Here is a 21,526-nt window from a genome sequence, read left to right on the forward strand (position 1 = left end):
GAAAATATACAAATCTTAAGTGCTTATGAAGTGAGGATATGAAGCAACTGGAACTCACACGCTGCTAACGTTAAACATACATCCACCCTATGACCCAGCATTTTCACTCCTGAGTGTTTACCCAAGATAAACAGAAGCATGTATTTACAAAAAGACTTGTAAAAGAATGTACTTATTCATAATAGCAAAAAAACTGGAAACAACCCAAATGTCCATCAATAAGAGAATGCTTAAATAAATTGTAGTGTATTCATAATGAAATAACAATAAAAAATAAAATTACTGCTACATACAATACAGATGAACCTCAAAACATTATATTAAATGAAAGAAGACAGACACAAAAGAGTTCATATGGTATGATTTCATTTACATGAAATCTAAGAACAGATAAGACTATAGTGATAGAGCACAGAAAGTGGTTTGTATTTTCTATTGCTGTTGTAACAAATTACCACAAACGTAGCGGCTTAAACAACACAACTTTATTATCTTACGGTTCTGTAGGTCACAAGTCCAGTATGGGTCTCAGTAGGCTAAACTCAGTATCAGCAGAGTTGCATTTCTTCCTGGAGCATCTATAGTATAGTCAACTAAATTCTTTCAGATACATATTGTTCCAATTTATGGCAATTTTTCATTTGAATTTAAAGTCCAAAGAGGTTTCTCCCTGCAACAAAGTATAGTACATAGATTTGTCAATATTAATATTCATACAGTTATGGAAAGCCTGCTTAAGAAAATAATGCAATAGTTTATTTATGGCTTGGAAAACATGAAAAAAAATTCATTTAAGACTATACTTTCAGGGTATGCTGTCTCTAAAATAAAATTTTAAAAAAGACTGTACTTTCAGGGATCATTTCTATAGTTTGTTACTAGAAAGTCCTGCTCCTAATGGGGCCAATATGTTTCAAAAGGATCAGGAGAGGAAATTGAGGGTGGAATATAGAGATCAGTTGGAAGGCTTTTGCTAAAGCCCAGGTGAGAGAGAATGGTGATTTGAACTAGGTAACATATTCACTGGCTCTTATTTGTTAAGTTTGCTGTTTAAGGTAAAAAGGATGTGGTGGCTCAGGCCTGTAATCCTAGCACTCTGGGAGGCAGAGGTGGGAGGATCGCTTGAGGTCAGGAGTTCGAGACCAGCCTCAGCAAAACAAGAGTCTGTCTCTACTAAAACATATAAAGAAATTATCCAGGCAACTGAAAAAAAAATGGGAAAAATTAGCTGGGCATACTGGTGCATGCCTATAGTCCCAGCTACTTGGGAGGCTGAGGCAGGAGGATACCTTGAGCCCAGGAGTTGGAGGTTGCTGTGAGCTAGGCTGATGCCATGGCACTCTAGCCCTGGCAACAGATCAAGACTCTGTCTCAAAAAAAAAAGAATGATGAATCTGACACAAACCTTGTCTTCAATATGCCTATTTTAGTAGGGAAGAGAAGACATGTAAATAGCTATAATTAAAGATTTAGAGAGATTTGGTGCCCTAAGTGGTTAGCAAAGTTCAGAATGTGTAGGTTACTTTTAGCTGAAGGGAAGAGGGCAAGGCTTCACAAAGGAAGTGGCATTGGACAGACCTAAGGGACAGTGAGCTTTGGAAGTATGATGGCAAGGGCATTCATTCCACCTGGAGCGAACTGTGTAAATTCATTGGTGCTTCAGTTTTGCATAATCCTGGCTTGCAGGTATGGGATTATAGTAGCTGTATAGTATGCCTATGATTGAGGAAGACTAGGATCAGGGCTTTGAAGGTATTCAAATACCGGGCTAAATATCTGTTACTCTCCCTCTCTTTAACAGATAGGTACAACTTAACTATAGGTCTGGTAGGTAATCATTCAGATTAATTGTCTAGCCCTGTAAAAAGCTTCCAGTAAGTTATACTGATTTATACCTTACAAATGCCTTACTTCAAGCACGCTTTCCCATTGTTGGTTGCCTCAATTTTCCGTAGCAGCAGGATACGAATGCCTAATATGAAAGATTGCAAACTGGTATAGTGGGATGGGCTAGCCTAGGAATCAGATTCTCCACCATGGTTGTGATCTAAAGGCCAGTTGCTTTTCTTCCAAGTTGAAGAAAAAAAAAAAGGCCAGTTGCTTATGCTCTGATTTTAAATGATAGGGCTTGGATTCAGTGAATATGAGGTAGATCCCTTGCAGTCCTATGAAATCAAGGAAATAGTCCTAAATTAACCTATGGGGACTATTTTGTTAAAAGTACCTATTTAGTCAACATTAAAGCCTAATATGTTTTTTTCTCCTCATTTGCTATAGGAGTCAGGCCAAATATGTTTAAAGCAGTGTATGATACAAAAGAGGTATGTATGATATGGTTTCTGACCTCAAAAGAAAGCACTTGTTTAGTGAGCGTACAACAGTATGTAAAATATAGACTCTCCCTTTCTCTGCCATCTTGGCATGTGTGGTTGACTGTTTCCTGCCATGTCTTCTCACAAGACTTTCAGGAACAAGCAATTCCTGGCCAAGAAACAAAAGTAAAATCATTTCATTCCCTAGTGGATTCAGATGAAAACTAGTAATAAGACCAGGTAAAATTCCAAGAGGAGACATTGGAGAAGAACCAAGCTGGGTCTGTAAGGAATTGCACATGAGATGGCATATATATTTATCCTGTAGCAAGGTCACTATCATCTTACTGTATTAAGCTGAAAATGTCACCACTATCTGGACAGTGGGACACATTTCATTGGTTTTCTCTTTGTTTATGTGCTCTGCACTAGTAAGCTGGTTCAGTAATATATGAGATCTTTTGTTTGAAAAAAATATGTAAAATATAGAGCATGAGAGATGCATGCTGAGAGAAAGGCAAAAGTAATATTGCTCTATATTTAGAAGAGGGCAAGAACCCCTTCTGGAAGATTAGAAAAACCTTTATGGAGAGAACATATATTCATAATAATTAGAAAAATCAGTGGATTTAGCTATGATTATGAAACTCGGCTCATCCATATCCTGGCTAGACTGTTTAAACTCTGAGCTTCAGGTTCCATAGCTATGGGCACCACAGTTTTTAAGTGGTCAATGGCATCATTCATCTATTTCCACTCCTGGCCCCACCACACAGTACACTGAAGCGCAGCTGGGCACCAATGTAACACTGTTAAATTGTATTGCAAGTCTCTGCTCTGATACTATACCCCTTGTACTCAGCCCCAGTCTTAGAACCTCATGCTACTCAGGCTTCTAGAAAGACTATTCACTATGCAAACAGAGTAATTGTTACCAAAAGTTCTGCACTTGTCCTCGAGGCCACATCAGAAGAACAGGGACAAGTATTAATAGTTTGGGGAGAAGGAAATAGTTTATTAATTTGCCAGCAAATGAGGAGGTTGGCAGATTCTTGTCTCAAAGTACCAACATTCTGCTTCTGAGCAGAAGTACAGAGCTTTTAAAGGTTCTGATCAATCCCATCTTCAGCTAAAATAATCTCATGACCTCCACCTGAATTAATCCCATCTTCTGTGGCCCAAAGAATAAAGGACACTCTCTTGCCCTTTTGGACCACTGGCTGGAGGCAGGGATGCAGGTCCTAGTTCTCCAAAAGGACTGGGGGATGTTTTAAAGAAACATAAAATATTTTTGCCTTTTTTCCAAGCCATTTCTTCTGTTACATAACCTCAGATACACTGGGAGTGGGCTGTGGAAGAGAACTCTTACTTGTATTTCCAGGACTAGTGAAGGGCCCTGTTATTCTCCATCACTTTTCTTCTGGGCCTCCTCTTCTTACTTACCCTCTCTCTTCTTCATTTCCTTTTATCTGCCTCCACTTCATGCCATCATTTAACTCACAGGATAGGGAGTAGTGATCTTTAAGTCTTGAGAGTTTGCCTTTCTCCTATGTTCCAATTACTGTTTTGTAGATCCCTTATCTTCCTGGGTTTTTTTCATCCTTATTTTGGTAGATGGCACATTACAATAACTTCCTAAGAAAGGGTATGTGGGAGATAATGTTTTTAAACTTTGCAAATCTGAACATGCCTTTATTATACCTCATAGTTGTGGATGGTTTGGCTCAGTATAGAATTAGATTAAAAGTCAGTTTCCTTCAGGATCTTCCAGTTTTCAACATTGCTGTGAAAACCCAATTTCATTCTGATTCTTTTTTTATTTTTTGAGACAGAGTGTCAGGATTTAGCCTGAATTGTCGGTTCTTAGTGCGCTCGTGGCCGAAGAATGACCAGACATACCAAAGTAAAGCAAGCAGGAAAATGAGGCTTATTGAAGAGAGAAAGATAGAATTATAGGGCAAGAGCAAGACATAGGCTTACAGAGCATGATACATACACCACAGATGATGACCAGACTCATTGTCACAGCAAAGAGAGAGCAAAAGGAAGGGCACAGAAAGGCTTGGTTGTGGTCTGCATCTTATTTTAAGAGTGCCTGATTGGGACCTCCCTAGGGGCTCACATGTCACCATGGAACCACTTTGATTGGACAGTTAGAAGTTGCATTACCACACATGTGGGTTGTTCTAGGTCAATTTCCAGATTCTCTGGTACCTATGCTGCTTGGCCTATGGGCTAGAGAGTCCTCTGCATTCTTTTGCAGCTGGTGCACTAAGTTCTGATTGGCAGATTTGTAGGGTATTCCCTCCTCCTCCAGGTATGGCAGTAGCTCAGGGCAAGATTAGGGTTGGGTGGGACAAAGATGAGAGTAACAGCACCCACTTTCGTCCTTAGGAGACCCGGAATCCCTCGCTATCTACCTAACAAGAGTCTCACTCTGTTGCCCGGGCTAGAATGCCGTGGCATCAGCCTAGCTCACGGCAACCTCAAACTCCTGGGCTCAAGCAATCCTCCTGCCTCAGCCCCCAAGGAGCTGGACTACAGGCATGCACCACAACGACAAGCTAATATTTTCTATTTTTAGTTGCCTGGCTAATTTTTTTTTCTATTTTTTAGTGGGCACGGGGTCTCGTTCTTACTCAGGCTGGTCTCTGAACTCCTGAGTTCAAGCGATCCTCCTTCCTTGGCCTCCCAGAGTGCTAGGATTACAGGTGAGAGCCACCTAGCCCAGCCTCATTCTGATTCTTGATCCTTTATATGCTATCTGATTTTGTTTCCTTTTAGGATCTTCCCTTTATTCTTAATGTTATATGTCAACATGGTGTGCCATGGGATGAGTCTTTTGTTCATTTATTGTACAGGGCACTCAAAACATGGACTTATGAAACTCAGGTCTGGGAAGTTTTCCTTCAGGTCTGGGAAGTTATATCTTTAATAATTTCCTCCCTGCATTTTCTCTGATCTTTTCTTCTGGAACTCCTAGTAGTTGTATATCAGACCTTGGGGAATGATCACCAAATTTTCTTATCTTTCCTGTAATCTAGCTCTGTCTTTTTTTCTTTCATTCTGGGAGGTTTCCTCAACTTAATCTTCCAAATATGCTATTGTAGTTTTCATTTCTCCTATCCCAGAGCTCTTTTAAAAACTTATTTAGGGGTGCATTATTAATTTTTATTTCTCTGATGTAAATGATAACCTTTATTTTTATTTTTTAAATTTTTCTTCTCCTTGAATTGGCTGTTAACTTGGCATTTCTTTTTATGTTGGTTTGTTTGTTTTAGTGTCTTTCGACTTGGAGGATTTCCTCAAATGTCTGGTGCTCCTTAGCTGGCTATTACTAGTTAACAGTAAGACATGGCACTTTAGCCTAGCCAACAGAGTGAGACTCTGTCTCAAAAAAAAAAAAAAAAAAATCAGCCTGGCATGGTGGCACATGCTGATAGTACTAGATGCTCGGGAGGCTGAGGCCAGAGCATCACTTGAGACCAAGAGTTTGAGATTACAATAAGCTATGATTGCACCACTGAATTCCAGCCTGGTCAACAGAGAGAGACCCTGTCTCCAAAAAAAAAAAGCAGCAGCAGCTCTGTGTCGGTGTGCAAGCATGTCAAGCAGTGAGCTTCACTATAAGGGTCACCAAGTGGTAACCTAGTCATTCCACTGGGGATCCTTCCTAATCATCAATATTTTCAGAACTTTTTTCTTGGATTGATCCATTCTCCAGAGAGGCATATTCTTATCTCATTTAGAAAGGTACAAGTCCAGTTGCTACCATTTGGGAGACTAGGTCGGAGAAAGAGACTGGAGATCTCACCGTTTGGTACACAGAATTTCACTTCATCTCCCCCAGCTTGCCTGGTCTCCTAAAATTCAAAATCTCTTTAGTTCAGCCACTCCAGAACATAAACCTCCAGTCATCTGCCAGGAGCAGGGAGAGGCTGCACTCTCACTGCACTCAGTTGTGCTAGACGGAATCAACCAATCCTGATTTCAGCTCCACTTTTACCACCAATTGCATGGGTTCCTGGAGCCTCCAACTCCTGAGACTTGCTTGAGTGCTATAGCATGAATCAACTTGCTTCTTAGCTTTCCACTTCCAGTTTAGATTTCAACTTTCTTTGCTGTTTTGATTACCACCCTTTAAAGTGCTTTTCTGTTTCTAAAATGTTGTCATTATTGTCTCCTCACCCATCCTTGAGAGCTTATGCATTTTATTCAAAAATCCCTTTACTGTTATTTTGGCAGGGCTTGCGGAAGTAACAGAGATACACATGGGTATTCAATCTGCTTGTTAAACCACTGTTCTTCTGTGAAACATTGCTTTCTTTTTTTTGAGACAGAGTCTCACTCTGTTGCCTAGGCTAGAGTGCTGTGGCATCAGCCTAGCTGACAGCAACCTCAAACTCCTGGGCTCAAGCAATCCTCCTGCCTCAGCCTCCCAAGTAGCTAGGACTACAGGCATGTGCCACCAGGCCCAGCTAATTTTTTTTTCTATATATATTTTTAGTTGTCCAGATAATTTATTTCTATTTTTAGTAGAGACGGGGGTCTCACTCTTGCTCAGGCTGGTCTCGAACTCCTGACCTCAAGCGATCCTCCCACCTCGGCCTCCCAGAGTGCTAGGATTACAGGTGTGAGCCACCACACCCGGCAGAAACACTGCTTTCTGTTTTCTGAGACACCATGATCTGGTCTCTTACCTCTCTGGTGTTCTTGCCCAATATCCTTAGCTGTTTTTTCCTCTTCTGCTCTATCTTTAAACATGGACGGCCCCAAGCCTTGCTTCTGGACATCTACTCTTCTGTATGTTTCTTCCCTAGATGATCTTATCTGTGTCAGGCTTTAAATACCATCTACAGCAAAAGGAGACTACAACTCCCACCCTGACCTCTGCCTCCTAGACCTTTCCTCTTGTATACCTCTAAGCATTCCAAATGTAGCAGAATTCTTAATAGCCCATCCAAAAAGTGCTACACCCTAAAAGCTGGTCTTCTCTATTTCAGTTACTCAAACCAAAACCCAGGAGTCATCCTTGATCCTTATTTCTCTCACTCCAAGCATGCAAGCCACTAGACCTAGCAACTTTACTTCCAAAATATATGCTGAGCCCACCACTTTCTGTCCATCTCTACTAGTACCATCCAAGCCAGCATCTTTTGCCTGGCCTCCTACAATAGTCCCATGCCTGCCCCCTTGCTTCTCTTCTCCCACTTCCTCTTCATCCTCCCCACCCCATACATTCTTTCCATAGTGACTAAGGTAATGTTATTGAAAGATTAATCAGATCATGTCACGACCCTGGCTTAAACCCTCCAACCCTCCTTGGCACTTACTATGGCCCAGACTCCTTACCTTGGTTTACAAGGATTTGTATAATCTTACCCTTCCCAACTTCTTCAATCTACTACTCCCTGTCTATCACTCTAGCCACTCTAAGTTTTCTGAATATGACAAACTCATTCCTATCTTTGGGTTTTACACAGACTATTTCCTTTACCAGGAATGTTCTCCTTCTTATTTTTAAGCCTCAGCTTAAACACCACCTCCTTAAAGAGACAATTCCTGACCACCAAGTCTAAAGTAGGTACCAAGTCACTCTATTTGTATCAATTTCTTTTAATTCTCTGCCTACCACTTAGTACTATCTGATTTGTTCATATTACTTATGTACTTGTTTAACTTCTTTTCTACTGTAGTGTAAGCTCTATGAGAGCAGGGATCTCATTTGTATTGTTCAGAGCTGTATCCTTAGCTTGGCATGTAATTGGCACTATTAACTTAGTCAGGAGAGGGAACATTAAGCAGTTCACTAAGAGAAAAGTCAGAAGTTTTTAAGTGTTATAAAAAGAAGAGGTGATCCATAAAGCACTGAAAACTAGCATTCTGAATAAAAATGAGTTTATGTATCAGTATGTACATAATAGGATTTCTCAAGTTTGGTACTATCAGTACTACTAATATTTTGGGTTGGATAATTCTTTGTGTGTATGGTGGGGTGGAATGGAGTTGAGGGGGGTGTCTTGTGCATTTTAAGATGTTTAGCACCATGTCGTCTCTACCCACTAGATGCCAGGAGTATCGTCCAGACCTTGCCAAATGTCCCCTGTGGAACAAAATGTTCCCCAGTTTAAAACTACTTGATTAAAAGAAGTTCCATTGTGCAATAGTCAGGAAGGAGTCTTCAGTTAGGTTTGGTAAAAGCCTGGCATTCTAGGCCCATTCAAAATTCATGGTCTTTTATCAGCTTCAGCTAGTTAGAGCCATGGCAATGAAACAACAGTTTCAATAGTTCCTAAGCAAGTGCTACTGTAAGTGGAAAATCAATTCTTCATAGTCCCTCTTTCTTGTACTCCTTCTTCCTGACACAATAGGATGACCTCACAAAATTACCAGGTTTTGAGATTCTTGTCACTATCTTGGTTTTTTTCAGATCCCATTCTCACAGGATTCCATTTCGTTCATCATAGTCACTTCAATCTCCTTTTGATGTAGAATCACCCCATGCATAAAACAGGATGGTGGCTGCACAACTGGCATTTAAAAACGTGCTAACAATAACTTGACAACAGCAACTGTTAGCAACAACATAACTGTTTGCAGCATGCCCTTAATCAGCATCCTATTTGGATAAGCCCAAGTCCTGCAAAAAGATTCCACGGATTGGTTTTTCCACACCTTGACTTGGTTTGGCTTGTTCTCAGATTTTACACCGAGATATCTTGATTTATCTGGAAGCATTTATCCAAATCCAACAGCTGGTAGTAGTGGGTAATAAGCACCACCCTGTTTAGTCAGTAAATAATATGAAGTGACTCTATTGTCCAGCACCATTGCAACAAACAAGTTAAAGATTTTTGTTATTGTTGAGCAAGTACAACAGACTATTTTACACAATTTTATTTGCTATGATTATCATTACAAAGGGCAGTTTATAATGCAGTATTATAAACTAGGGACTGCCAATCCAAGGTTGAAACTTGTGCATAAAGGAATAGAAACTAGCATCTCTGACTGCTAATTGAAGATTTATTTCAACAGGCACATGGTTAAGAGAACATTAGGTCATGCGAGAGACTACCAATATTATTAAAACCCCAAAATGGCATATAAATCCTTTCTAGAGGGCTGATATCACCTTCTCTCAAGACCTACATTAATAGTAATATTATCTTGGCATAAATGTAAGTCACCAGGAGCACAATCTTTAATTTTGGTAAATTGTATAGATATTCTTTCAAGTGTGTATGAGTCATTGAAACCAAGTATGTACTAAATTACAATAGAAAAACTGTAGTTAATCCAACTAAGTTGAATGTAAACCTATAGCCCCATTTTATAAGAACCAATCTGGACCGGAATATCTTGAATCAAGCAGACTGCTTCCATGAAGTCATCTGCTTCAAGAACCAAACAGTTCCTGGGAATCCTAACTCAATTACCTGAACTCTGACAAGTGTGTATTTGTGGTAACAAGGTTAGCTTATACTGCAAAGCTTGAATGCCTAATTATATTCTCTGTAATATCAACAATCAAGATTACCTAATATGGTCCTTTGAAGCTTTTTGATGTTTCCTCCAGATGACAAGTTTGGATCTGTGGCTTGTAACTGGAGCCTCTAGGCAAATATTATAAGGAGAAAAAAGTCAGAGACCTCTTGTGGTTGATAAAACTGAATGGCTGAAGTTAGTTTATGCACTGTAACGATAATACCAGAATGAAGCAAGGTAGAATCCTCTGTAAAAGTATAATACATATCAACTGACTAAGGATTAGTCAATAATTACCTTGAGTAAGAACATAATATGGACTAATGGTGAGGCTATTGACAAACCTCCAGTTCCTTTAATTTAAACCATAAAGTATATTATATCATTAATTTATAAGGGTATTTTACCATAGAAACAAAATTTTTCTTAAAATCAATTTACAAGCCAGGCATGGTGGCTCATGCCTATAATCCTAGCACTTTAGGAGACTGAGGCAGGAGGATTGCTTGAGGCCAGGAGTTTCAGACCAGCCTGAGCAACATAGTGAGACCCTGCCTGTAAAAAAAATAGAAAAATTAGCTGGGCATGGTGGCATGTGCTTGTAGTCCCAATTATTCAGGAGGCTGAGGTAGGCTTGAGCCCAGGAATTTGAGGTTGCAGTATGCTATGACGACGCCACTGCACTCTAGCCCAGGTGTCAGAGGGAGACTCTGTCTCAAAAAACAAAAAAACAACACAAAATATCAAATGTCCCCCACAAATATGTACAACTATTATGTAAACATAAAAATTAAAAATAAACATCACAAAACTTACCATGATCATTAAGAATATTAGTCCTTGGCCGAGCGCTGTGGTTTACGCCTGTAATCCTGGCATGCTGGGAGGCTGAGGCAGGAGAATCACTTGAGGTCAGGAGTTCAAGACCAGCCTGAGCAAGAGTGAGACCTGGGAGGCTGAGGCACGAGGATTGCTTGAGCCCAGGGGTTTGAGGTTGCTGCGAGCTAGGCAGATCAGATGCCAAGGCACTCTAACTGGGGCAACAGAGCAAGACTCTGTTCCTCGCCCCCCCCCTAAAAAAAAGCAAGCTTGAATCTACATAAGGTATGGATTTGGGGAAAAAATGATGTGCTAATGTAGGTTCACAGATTGTAACCTACCACTGGTGGTAGTGTAAGGTACCACTCCCGTGTCAGACGTTGATAGTGGGGAAGGATGTGCCTATGTGAGGTGAAATTCTCTATACTTTCTGTTCAATTCTGCTGTGAATCTAAAACTGCTCTAAAAAATAAAGTGTGAAGATGATAGTCTTTGAGACGCTGGTCCATGGCCTTCCTCATTTGAAGGCAGACTAATAAACTTCTCTTTCCTTTTCCTCAAAATAAATAAATAAAGTGTATAAACATAAAATAATGAATTTTAAAAATCAGAACACAAGAGAGATAAGTAAATTGCCCATGCTCACTCAGCCATGGAGAGATGGGGCAGGGATTCATCAAACTTAGAATATTTACTGAGGATGGACATTAAACAGAATTAAAGGGTGAATTTGAGTTAGCTGGACAGAACCTGGGGATGAGAGGGCAATAACAGGGGGGACATTCCAAGCAGAGGAGAGCAAAGGCAAAGGCCCCATGGCAGGCACCCAGGTAGGAGGGAAAAACTATGATGATATAACATTGAATAATAATCCATCTAAACTAAATGATTGGACGCTGCCTTCTATGCCCTTCACTTCCAGCACCAGAGGTCTCCATTGGCTCTTATATAGTTGTCCCATGGAATATCAATGTTTTTATCCTTCTGCCTTCCCTCCAATTACTGAGTTTCTTGTGTGTTTTGAGGGGTAGAAAGCAGAAAGGGCCCTCTCGTTTTTCTTTGCATCCAGAGAAAGACTGAGCAAATGACAAAGCCAATGGGGTAAAAATGTTAAGGATAGTCGAATCTGGGTAAAGAGTCTACAGATGTTCCCTGTAGTATTTTTGTTTGCAACTGGTTTAAGTATAACATTATTTCCAAATAAAAAGCTAAAACAAACAATTGGCCTTGGGAAACTGCTTAATCTTGAAGTAATCAAGTAATCAGAAGTAAACCGGCGGGTGACATTCTTAAGGGACAATCAGTGTTGTGGAAAAATCACAGGTCCCCACCCCACCTCCCCGCAAAACCCCTAAATTCAGTCCCCGCGTTGCTAATTTGTGATCCTGGCAAACTCGTCCAAGCCACAGAAAGCTGCTCGAATGACCAAATGAAACAATGTATATCAAGGCCTTTCAAAAACTGTAAGACATTGCTGCTACTGCAGAAGAGGAAAGTGAACAGTAAATTAAACTAGAGCCCAAATTGCTTCTCACATTTATTTCTAAAACTGCCGCCGCCTAACGGTCACTTGTCAGAGGCCACAGGCAGTCTCCTCGACTGGCTCCGGCAGCGCACACGCTAGCGTTTCTCGCACTCACCTCCCGCCTCCTCACGTCTCACGCCTCTCAGGTGGCCGCGGCACCTGCTTGAGAGCGCAGGCGCGGAGCCAGACCACGTGAGGGCATGGCCGGGCGCCGTGAGAGCGCAGCCTCACTCTGGCCCCGCCCCCTCTCGAATGCCTTCGCGGGATTGCCCTGGAAACGCATTCTCCGGGAACTGGCAGCCGCCAATGGGAAGGGAGCGAGTGCCTCGAACAGGCCAATAAGGAGGGAGCGGTGCGGGTTTTAAACCCGAGGCACGGCCGGCTCCTCCTGGCGTGCTGCGGAGGAACGGCTGTTGGTTTGCGGTGGTTCAAGGCCTCCGCTGGTCTGGTCCTCTCGTGTTGTGCTTCTCCCCGCTGAGTTACTGTCTGGTGAAGAGGAAGCCATGGCGCTCCGAGTCACCAGGGTAAGCCGTTGCGGGCCGCGAACAAACGCGGCCTTCCTCGCTGCAAGCCTTCTCACCTGCCCGAACCCCCAGCGAGGGAGAGGGCCGCCGCCGCGATTTCGGGAGGATGTGAGGGAGGGTCACCGAGAGAGCGCCGGGGTGGGCGCCTGGCATGGTGGGGAGTTTGGGGGATGACGGACTGAGGGAGGAGGGGGAGAAAGGGAGCTGGACGTATCTCGGCTAAATGTTTGGCGGGGCGGGGGGAAGTTGACTGGAAACCTTTTTTAAAAGTAGTGGAGGGCCCCGGAGTGAGCCCTCTAGCCTCAGAAAGGACGCGTCTGCAATCGGAGGCATTTTCGGTTTTCTTTAAGATGTAAATTCTCGGTATTTTAGAAATGGCCCTAATTTCACAGGATATCCCTGAATAGGTGGTCCGAGAGGTTCTAAGAGGTAACTGACTTGTCATGGCCTTAGCGTAGGCTCTGGAACCCACGTTTTCCCATGGGACCCATTTTTAGTTGTCTTTCTCTCCGGGAGTCTCTCTTGTGCCCCACCCTAATAAACCCTTGACTTACTCGAGTCTCCCTGGACCAGCTCTCAACGTGGTCTTGCTTCTTTCAGAACATGAAAACTAATGCTGAAAATAAGGCGAAGATCGGTATGGCAGGCGCAAAGCGTGTGCCTGTGGCCACTGCTGCAGCCTCCAAGCCCGGCCTGAGGCCAAGGACAGCTCTTGGAGACATTGGTAACAAAGTCAGTGAACAGCTGCAGGCCAAAATGCCTCTGAAAAAGGTAACTAGTAGCTATGATCTTATACAAATTCTTTGTAAGAGCCCACCTTCAAACTGTGACCCTTGATGCAGAAACATTCCATTCTCTCTGTTTCGTCTACAGGAAGCAAAAACTTTAACTACTGGAAAAGTTATTGCTAAAAAACTACCAAAACCTCTGGAAAAGGTGCCTGAGCCTCAGCCAGAGCCAGAGCCGGAGCGAGAGCCAGAACCTGAGCCTGCTAAAGAAGAAAAACTTTCGCCTGAGCCTATTTTGGTAACCTTATTTTTAGCATTTTAGAGTCTGTTGTTTTCCCTCATTTTACTGATACATGCAACAGCATTTGAATAAATACTTATAATTTGTTTGAGTGCTTAGCATGAGTCAGGCTCCACTTAGCACTTTATATGCACTAACTTGAGTTAGAGAGTAGATTATGTAAGTTAATAATGTATGTACCTCTACTTTTTAGATAATGGCTTTAGAGAAGTTTTAAGTTAGAGTTACACAACTAAGGCCGGGCGCGGTGGCTCACGCCTGTAATCCTAGCTCTGGGAGGCCGAGGCGGGTGGATCGCTCGAGGTCAGGAGTTCGAGACCAGCCTGAGCAAGAGTGAGACCCCGTCTCTACTAAAAATAGAAAGAAATTATCTGGCCAACTAAAATATATACATACAAAAAAATTAGCCGGGCATGGTGGCTCATGCCTGTAGTCCCAGCTACTAGGGAGGCTGAGGCAGTAGGATCGCTTAAGCCCAGGAGTTTGAGGTTGCTGTGAGCTAGGCTGATGCCACGGCACTCACTCTAGCCCGGGCAACAAAGTGACACTCTGTCTCAAAAAAAAAAAAAAAAAAAAAATAGAGTTACACAACTAAGTGGCACATATGGGATTCAAGCCCAGTCTGTCTGGTTTCAGAATCTATGCTTTTAATTGCATTCTTATATTACCTCCTTTGTTAATGGTATTAAGTATTAGCTTCCTGAACCAAAGGTTTTGTTGTCCAAGTACAAGCCATCTCTGCCCAGAATTTATTGACTGAGGCACAGAATGTTCTCTGGAACCTTTAACTCCCTAATGTGGCCACTAAATAAGTGTAACATTGAAATATATAAAGGATGTAGCTTTTCAGATAGAGCTATTTTATTAAACATCAGGTATGTAAATGTATCCCATCTTGTGAATGAAAGACAGGCAGGCCATGTACAAGAGGCTGCTTTGATGAAGTTGCAATAACGCATTCTGAAGCTCTAATTTTTATTTATTTATTTTTATTAAATTTTTTTTTTTTTTTGAGACAGAGTCTCGCTCTGTTGCCCGGGCTAGAGTGCCGTGGCATTAGCCTAGCTCACAACAACCTCAAACTCCTGGGCTCAAGCAATCCTTCTGCCTCAGCCTCCCAAATAGCTGGGACTACAGGCATGTGCCACCATGCCCGGCTAATTTTTTCTATATATATTTTTAGTTGTCCAGATAATTTCTTTCTATTTTTAGTAGAGACGGGGTCTCGCTCTTGCTCAGGCTGGTCTCGAACTCCTGAGCCCAAACGATCCACCCGCCTCAGCCTCCCAGAGTGCTGGGATTACAGGCATGAGCCACTGCCTGCATAATCTTTAATTGGGCATATCAAACTACACGAGGCTTTCTTGAAACGTCCTATACTGATTTTTGCCTTTGCTTTCCCATTAAGAATGCCTTCCCCACCCTTTCATCTAGCTAATACCCTTTTCATCCTCCAAAATAGCTCAAGGATCAACTCCTGAAACTTTCCTTAACTTTTCCTCATTCCTACTCCTGTTCCTGGAATCAATCTCATTACTTTATTTACTTTGACTACTACAATCACAGCCCCTTGTGGATCCTATGAAGTTGGTGCCTAGCATATAGTTTGATCTGAAGAAGGTGCTCGATAAATGTTTGAACAGTAGGGTAAAAAGAGCTTGAAGGAAATGGTTAATGATAATGAAGTCAGTTAATCCTTGGCAGTTCCAACAGAATTTTTATATTCTGAGTAGTGAGAAGCAGTCTATGTTTTGAAATAAACACTAAAGACTGAATTGTCATTCATTTGGATTAATTCACATGTTGCTGATAAACAGATATTACTTATTTCCTTTGGAGGAAAGTCTAGAATGTGAATTTGGTTGCTTCTGTTTTCTGTTTTACGTGTTACCATTTAGGTTTTGCCACTTTAAACTGGCTCCATATAAGTTGGCATTTCACTTTTTGTAATAGTCACTTTTCCTTTAAGGAAATGAATTATATGTTTATTCAGAATGGTTTCTTGAGTTGGTACTAATCTCACCTTCGTTTCCAAACTATAGTGTGTACTCCTCTTTGCTATGGTTTCAAGAAGTCTCTCTGTTTCAAGGTTGATACTCCCTCTTCAAGTCCAATGGAAACATCTGGATGTGCCCCTGCAGAAGAATATCTGTGTCAGGCTTTCTCTGATGTAATTCTTGCAGTGAGTGATGTGGATGCAGAAGATGGAGGTGATCCAAACCTATGTAGTGAATATGTGAAGGATATTTATGCTTATTTGAGACAACTTGAGGTCAGTATTATCATTAAAGTCTGGTTTTTTTTGTAAACTATATCTAACTTTATTAAAGGTTTTCTATCAACAGCTTACAATAATTCAAGCAGGATGTGGGCAGCGTTTAATAGATTGCACTTTCAGATTCTTCATAGAATACCAAAAATGAAAAGTTACTAAGCAAACCAATGAAGTCTGTTTTCCACTGTGAACAGGAAAATTCAAAGGTAGGATGGTTATTGCTGGGCATGGTGGCTCACACCTATAATCTCAGCCCTCTAGAAGGCTGAGACATGAGGATCACTTGAGAATCAAGAGTTCAAAACCAGCCCTGGCAACATACAGCAAGACCTTGTCTCCACGAATAAAAAGAAAAATTAGCTGGTTGTGGTGGCATGTGCCTGTAGTCCCAGCTACTTGGGAGGCTAAGGCAGGAGGCTTGCTTTTGAGGTTGCAGTGAACTGTGATGAGGCCACTGCGCTCCAGCTTGGGTGAGAGTGAGAACCTGTGTCAAAAAAAAAGTTAGGATGGATATTGCTATGCCTCTTGGTAAAGGAAAGTCCATAGATTGCATGATTGGGTGGTGTGTGTGTATGTATGTATATAAATGTATGTATCCCCATCACAGTGTGGAGTGGGTAAGTCCAAACTTTGGGTTTAAGGGGGATAACAAGGCAGGAAGTAGATGGGTATATAAAAGATGCTAAAATACTCTAGCCACCCCTGACAAGGCATTTTTGTCAGTGTGGAGTGGGTAAGTCCAAACTTTGGGTTTAAGGGGGATAACAAGGCAGGAAGTAGATGGGTATATAAAAGATGCTAAAAGACTCTAGCCACCCCTGACAAGGCATTTTTTGTCAGTGTGGCTGATGTGCATGCAGTTGTCAGGGGAATTGTGTCCAAAAAAGGAGTACACTCAAAAAGTAAAGTTTTTTATTTTCTTCAATTTCATTCCACTTCTGAAACTTCCTATTAATGGCGTTTGACATCACCCCTACCCCCAAACAAGGAAGCATTCTATTTAGTAACATAAATTATACAGTTTCCAGATTTATCCAGTTGTTTCTAATGCATTGTGTTAAGTCACCATTGACATCAATCTCTCTCGCTTAGTCCTTTTGGGCCTCTCCATTTTCTACAGGATCCTCAAGAAGACTTTGCCAGGACCAGCTTTTCTCTTTTTTTTTTTTTTGTTTGTTTGGTTAGTTTGTGTGTGTGTGTGTGCACGTGCTTTTTCAAGTTTGTATTCTAACTTGGGAGGATTCAGTTTGGTAAATGTATGTGCTGTTTCTTGATGGCTCGTTTTTCTTAGTTATGTTGGGGTTTATACCCTGGAACAGGCAGGAGTGTGGTAGCATATGGGTTCCAGCTGATCTGGGAGTTACTGATACTTTCTCTACTTTACAAAGCTCAGGTTCTGGATGTAGAATCTTAAGTGAAAAGATCTGAGTTGTTAGTATGATATCTTTATTTGAGAGGAATTGGATACAGGGTGTGGGCCAGCAGCAATTATGGTCAATTGAACATCATAAGATTTGACAATGTGGAAAACCTGTCACACTGTAATGTTCGCTTTCTTTCCTAGTAATGGTGATGTTTATAGTGACCATTTGAATAATTGAATTAAGAACTGTTAAAGATTCTAAATGCCCCAGGGCTATTTTATAATAACTAAGTGATCTTTCTGAACATAATGTCACATGGAGTCTTGCTTCTAAAGATAATTGGCATTCTATTTTGCAGGAAGAGCAAGCAGTTAGACCAAAATACCTACTGGGTCAGGAAGTCACTGGAAATATGAGAGCCATCCTGATTGACTGGCTAGTACAGGTTCAAATGAAATTCAGGTTGCTGCAGGAGACCATGTACATGACTGTTTCCATTATTGATCGGTTCATGCAGGTGCGCATAATTCAGTAATTGAGGGTGCTCTCTTTCAGAGTCCTACCTGAGTCATAAGAAAATGATTTTTTTTTTTTTCCACTAAAGTCTGTCTCAGGGGATAGGGTGCCATTAGTTGAGATTTTACTATGGGAGTGTGTCTTTCCTACCTCTCCTCAATAGCTCTGTGTCTCCTTTTCAAATACATATTACTTATTCAGTTGAAATTCCCATTGTAGAATAATTGTGTGCCCAAGAAGATGCTGCAGCTGGTTGGTGTCACTGCCATGTTTATTGCAAGCAAATATGAAGAAATGTACCCTCCAGAAATTGGTGACTTTGCTTTTGTGACTGACAACACTTACACTAAGCACCAAATCAGACAGATGGAAATGAAGATTCTAAGAGCTTTAAACTTCGGTCTGGGTCGGCCTCTACCCCTGCACTTTCTTCGAAGAGCATCTAAGATTGGAGAGGTATAGGTTTCTTAAGAAACTTTTGGTATGGTATGTTAGGGAACACTGCTGCTGACCAAGCAGGTCTAATTCAACTAGCCTATGTTAAATACCTAACTACATGAGGAAGTGATAAAGATATTCTTTATTATATCCAGTCAGGCTGCATATTAATATTATTAGGGCCTTCCACAGGCAATTGCATTTGAAGTGTTGTAGACAAACATTTGTAGTTACAGATGTGGTATGCAGGCTAGTGCCAATGTAAAATGCTCTGAAGGAAGCTCAGTGTTCTGTGGGTTTTGTTCCAGGTTGATGTTGAACAACATACTTTGGCCAAATACTTGATGGAACTAACTATGTTGGACTATGATATGGTGCACTTTCCTCCTTCTCAAATTGCTGCAGGAGCTTTTTGCTTAGCATTGAAGATTCTGGATAATGGTGAATGGGTAAGCTCTGTCCCACAAAACTACCAAGCTTTTATTTTTTTATTTAAGATAGACAGGGTCTTATTCTGTCACCCAGACTGGAGTGCAGTGGTGGGATGGCTCACTGTAACATCAAACTCCTGGTTTCAAGTGATCAATCCTCCTGCCTCAGCCTGGAATTATAGTCATGAGCCATTGTGCTTGGCCTACCAAGTTTTTAAATTGCAAATGGTGTTTGACTGAATACAGGAATTTTGTCATTAAAGGACAATTCAAATGGTTTCTAAATATGGAATCTACTGAAGGAATGGTCAAAAATGACACCTTTTTTGTGATGTCTGGATAGAATGCTTTCATTTATTTACCCTAATTTCATTTTTACTCCCTTTGAGAGAAGTAGGGAAGCTATTACTCCTTATGGATGGAGAAACTCTTAAGCAGGTCATACGATATACTGGAAGTTCATTCTTATTCATTTATTCAACAAATATTTCTCCTATGTTCTAGGAACTACCCTAGGCCCTAGGAAGAGAACTATGACTGAGAAAATTGACCTCAAGGAACTCTGGAGTCTAGCTTTAGGGTGGACAAGTCAGCAATTAAAATGCTATAATTAGGTTTGAGCACATGTTCCTTCAGAAGCATGAAAGTACCAGGGGAAGGAGGAAGTCTTAAGCTTGACTTAAATTTTAATTAAGTCGTACATTACTTATCTTTCTACCCAACTCTTAAAAAACACCTAGACATTTTATGAAAACCATTTTTAGTTTTTATTTTATTTTTTGAGACATCATAGCTCACTGCAACCTCAAACATCTGGGCTCAAGCAATCCTCCTGCCTTAGCCTCCCAGAGTATTAGGATTACAAGCGTAAGCCACCATACCTGGCCAAAAATTCTTGTTGATGAGCATTTTTATTTTTTTTAATTTCAAAATATTAAGGGGACAATGAGCATTTTTAACATTAATTTTTGTTGTCTTAGACACCAACTCTACAGCATTACCTATCATACACTGAAGAATCCCTTCTTCCTGTTATGCAGCACCTGGCTAAGAATATAGTCATGGTAAATCGAGGGCTTACAAAGCACATGGTGAGTCAATTTGGTTGCATTATAAGATGTTGACAGGTGAAAATAATTCAGACTTCATGCATGCAAATGCATAGTTTATTTTGAAGGAGTTGGATGTTTTAATTGAATATTTGTACCATTGGGTCTTGTGATTTTTGTTGTTGCTTTCCTTTTTAATTGTTATGCTCTTCTCTTCCAGACTATCAAGAATAAGTATGCCACATCTAAGCATGCTAAGATCAGCACTCTAGCACAGCTGAATTCTGCACTAGTACAAGACTTAGCCAAGGCAGTAGCAAAGGTGTAACTTGTAAACTTGGAGTACTTTATCTGCAAATAAAATTGGCACCATGTGCCATCTGTACATAATAATGTTGCATTTACTTTTAATAAAGCTTGTGGCCCTTTTTACTTTTTATAGCTTAACTCATTTGAATGTGGTTACTTCCTACTCCGGGGTAACCTAAAATTGTCTTAAAAGGTATAATGAGGAATATTTTTAAAAACTGCTTTCAGTTTACCTGAGAACCCAATTTATGTATATAATTGTTTCTTATGTTTACACCCTTGGTTCTTGTTTTATGTGCCTGGCTTGTACTTTATTAATAGGAGGTACTAAGGTGTGGTGAAGGTATTTAAAACCTTTTACTTTCATAGGGCCAACTCATCTTGGAGAATATGCTGCCTAGTTCTCTTTTAAAGTAAAAGTCTACCACCTCATTCCAAGTCCCCGTTTTGTTTCTTCTGGTGGTTGCTGCCATAATTCTAAGAGATTTACTTTTACCACTATTTCTTGAGTTAACAGCCTTACCCTGGTATCTTTTCAAATTTTTCACTTGGAAAATGAGAACTTTAATGTATATTCTATGCCCAGTTTTTGTTTTACATTTTTGTGTATTGGTTAAGAAAATAAAACAGGATGCTCAAAACAAATGCAAAGGTATCTTTTAAAAATTAATTTACCCTCTCTCTTACTACTTTTAAATCCCATCTACCTCAGGAACACTGATGGTTTGGGATGTTACCTTTCCATGTTTTATATAAATAGGGGCAAGCATATAAATTGTTCTGGGGATTTTTAAAAAAGGGTTCATTCTGTATACACAGCTATTCCTTTCAACCTGTATAGGCCTACTACCTGTATTTGTGCATCACATTACATAGTACAGACACACATAGTCATCTTTGTGTGACTTTTCTGAAAGTAAAGACTTTCTGGTGAAAGGTGGACTACATATACAACAACCTAGTGGTCCCAAAAGATTAAGATACTGAAGTTTTACTGTATCTTTTCTATATTTAGATACAAAAATGCCATTTTGTTACAATTGCCTACAGTGTTCAGTAGAACAACATACTATACGCATTTGTAGCCTGGGAGCAATAGGCTATACCATATTAGCCTAAGTGTGTAGTAGGCTATACTATGTAGGTTTGTGTATGTACACTCTGTTGGCACAATGATATTCTCTATTGATACATTTCTCATAATGTATCCCCATCGTTAACTGACACGTAACTGTACTGTAATGTGTTCAACCATTCCCCTCTTGATATTCAGGCTGCTTCCCCCCCCTACAGACAATGCAATTTAATTATCATTTTATACCATGCTTTTCTTTATGTGTACTCATTTCCCCAAAGAATATGTGCATTTTAAATTCTGACAGAGCCAGATAACAATGTACAAAAGTGACAGTTTTCTCTGCATTATTAAAACTGAAGGTAATCAGTC

General features: G+C 40.7%; 1 protein-coding gene, 1 long non-coding RNA gene and 2 pseudogenes across 3 annotated transcripts; 3 read left to right on the top strand and 1 right to left on the bottom strand.

The window, feature by feature from the left end:
* Positions 1–475: 475 nt before the first annotated feature.
* On the bottom strand, positions 476–12,280 carry LOC123648321. Of its 2 annotated transcripts, XR_006738564.1 has the most exons (4): positions 12,260–12,280; positions 10,617–10,688; positions 9,853–9,928; positions 476–670 (listed from the first exon to the last, which is right to left on the bottom strand). It is a non-coding gene; the product is annotated as an uncharacterized LOC123648321 (long non-coding RNA). The 2 variants fall into 2 exon arrangements; XR_006738563.1 differs by lacking the exon at positions 12,260–12,280 and having other exon boundaries at positions 10,617–10,734.
* LOC123648784 lies at positions 841–940 on the top strand (annotated as a pseudogene).
* On the top strand, positions 2,446–2,601 carry LOC123648320 (annotated as a pseudogene).
* Positions 12,281–12,430: 150 nt separating the features above from the next.
* Positions 12,431–20,217, top strand: CCNB1 (cyclin B1). Its single transcript, XM_045566043.1, has 9 exons — positions 12,431–12,668; positions 13,269–13,439; positions 13,542–13,694; positions 15,787–15,969; positions 17,695–17,853; positions 18,072–18,308; positions 18,599–18,739; positions 19,702–19,812; positions 19,991–20,217. The coding sequence occupies exons 1-9, from the start codon at positions 12,648–12,650 to the stop codon at positions 20,096–20,098; spliced, it is 1,284 nt and encodes a 427-aa protein (XP_045421999.1). The 5' UTR covers positions 12,431–12,647; the 3' UTR covers positions 20,099–20,217.
* The last annotated feature ends 1,309 nt before the right edge of the window (positions 20,218–21,526 follow it).

The sequence above is a fragment of the Lemur catta genome, chromosome 12, assembly GCF_020740605.2.
Source record: "Lemur catta isolate mLemCat1 chromosome 12, mLemCat1.pri, whole genome shotgun sequence".
Classification (NCBI taxonomy): Eukaryota; Metazoa; Chordata; class Mammalia; order Primates; family Lemuridae; genus Lemur; species Lemur catta.

Bases quoted from the DNA above. Each gene is read 5' to 3' on its own strand.
- CCNB1 (XM_045566043.1), top strand. From the start codon at position 12,648: ATGGCGCTCCGAGTCACCAGG. The intron at 12,669-13,268 runs GTAAGCCGTTGC...TGCTTCTTTCAG, and splicing joins TGGCGCTCCGAGTCACCAGG to AACATGAAAACTAATGCTGA. The intron at 13,440-13,541 runs GTAACTAGTAGC...TTTCGTCTACAG, and splicing joins CCAAAATGCCTCTGAAAAAG to GAAGCAAAAACTTTAACTAC.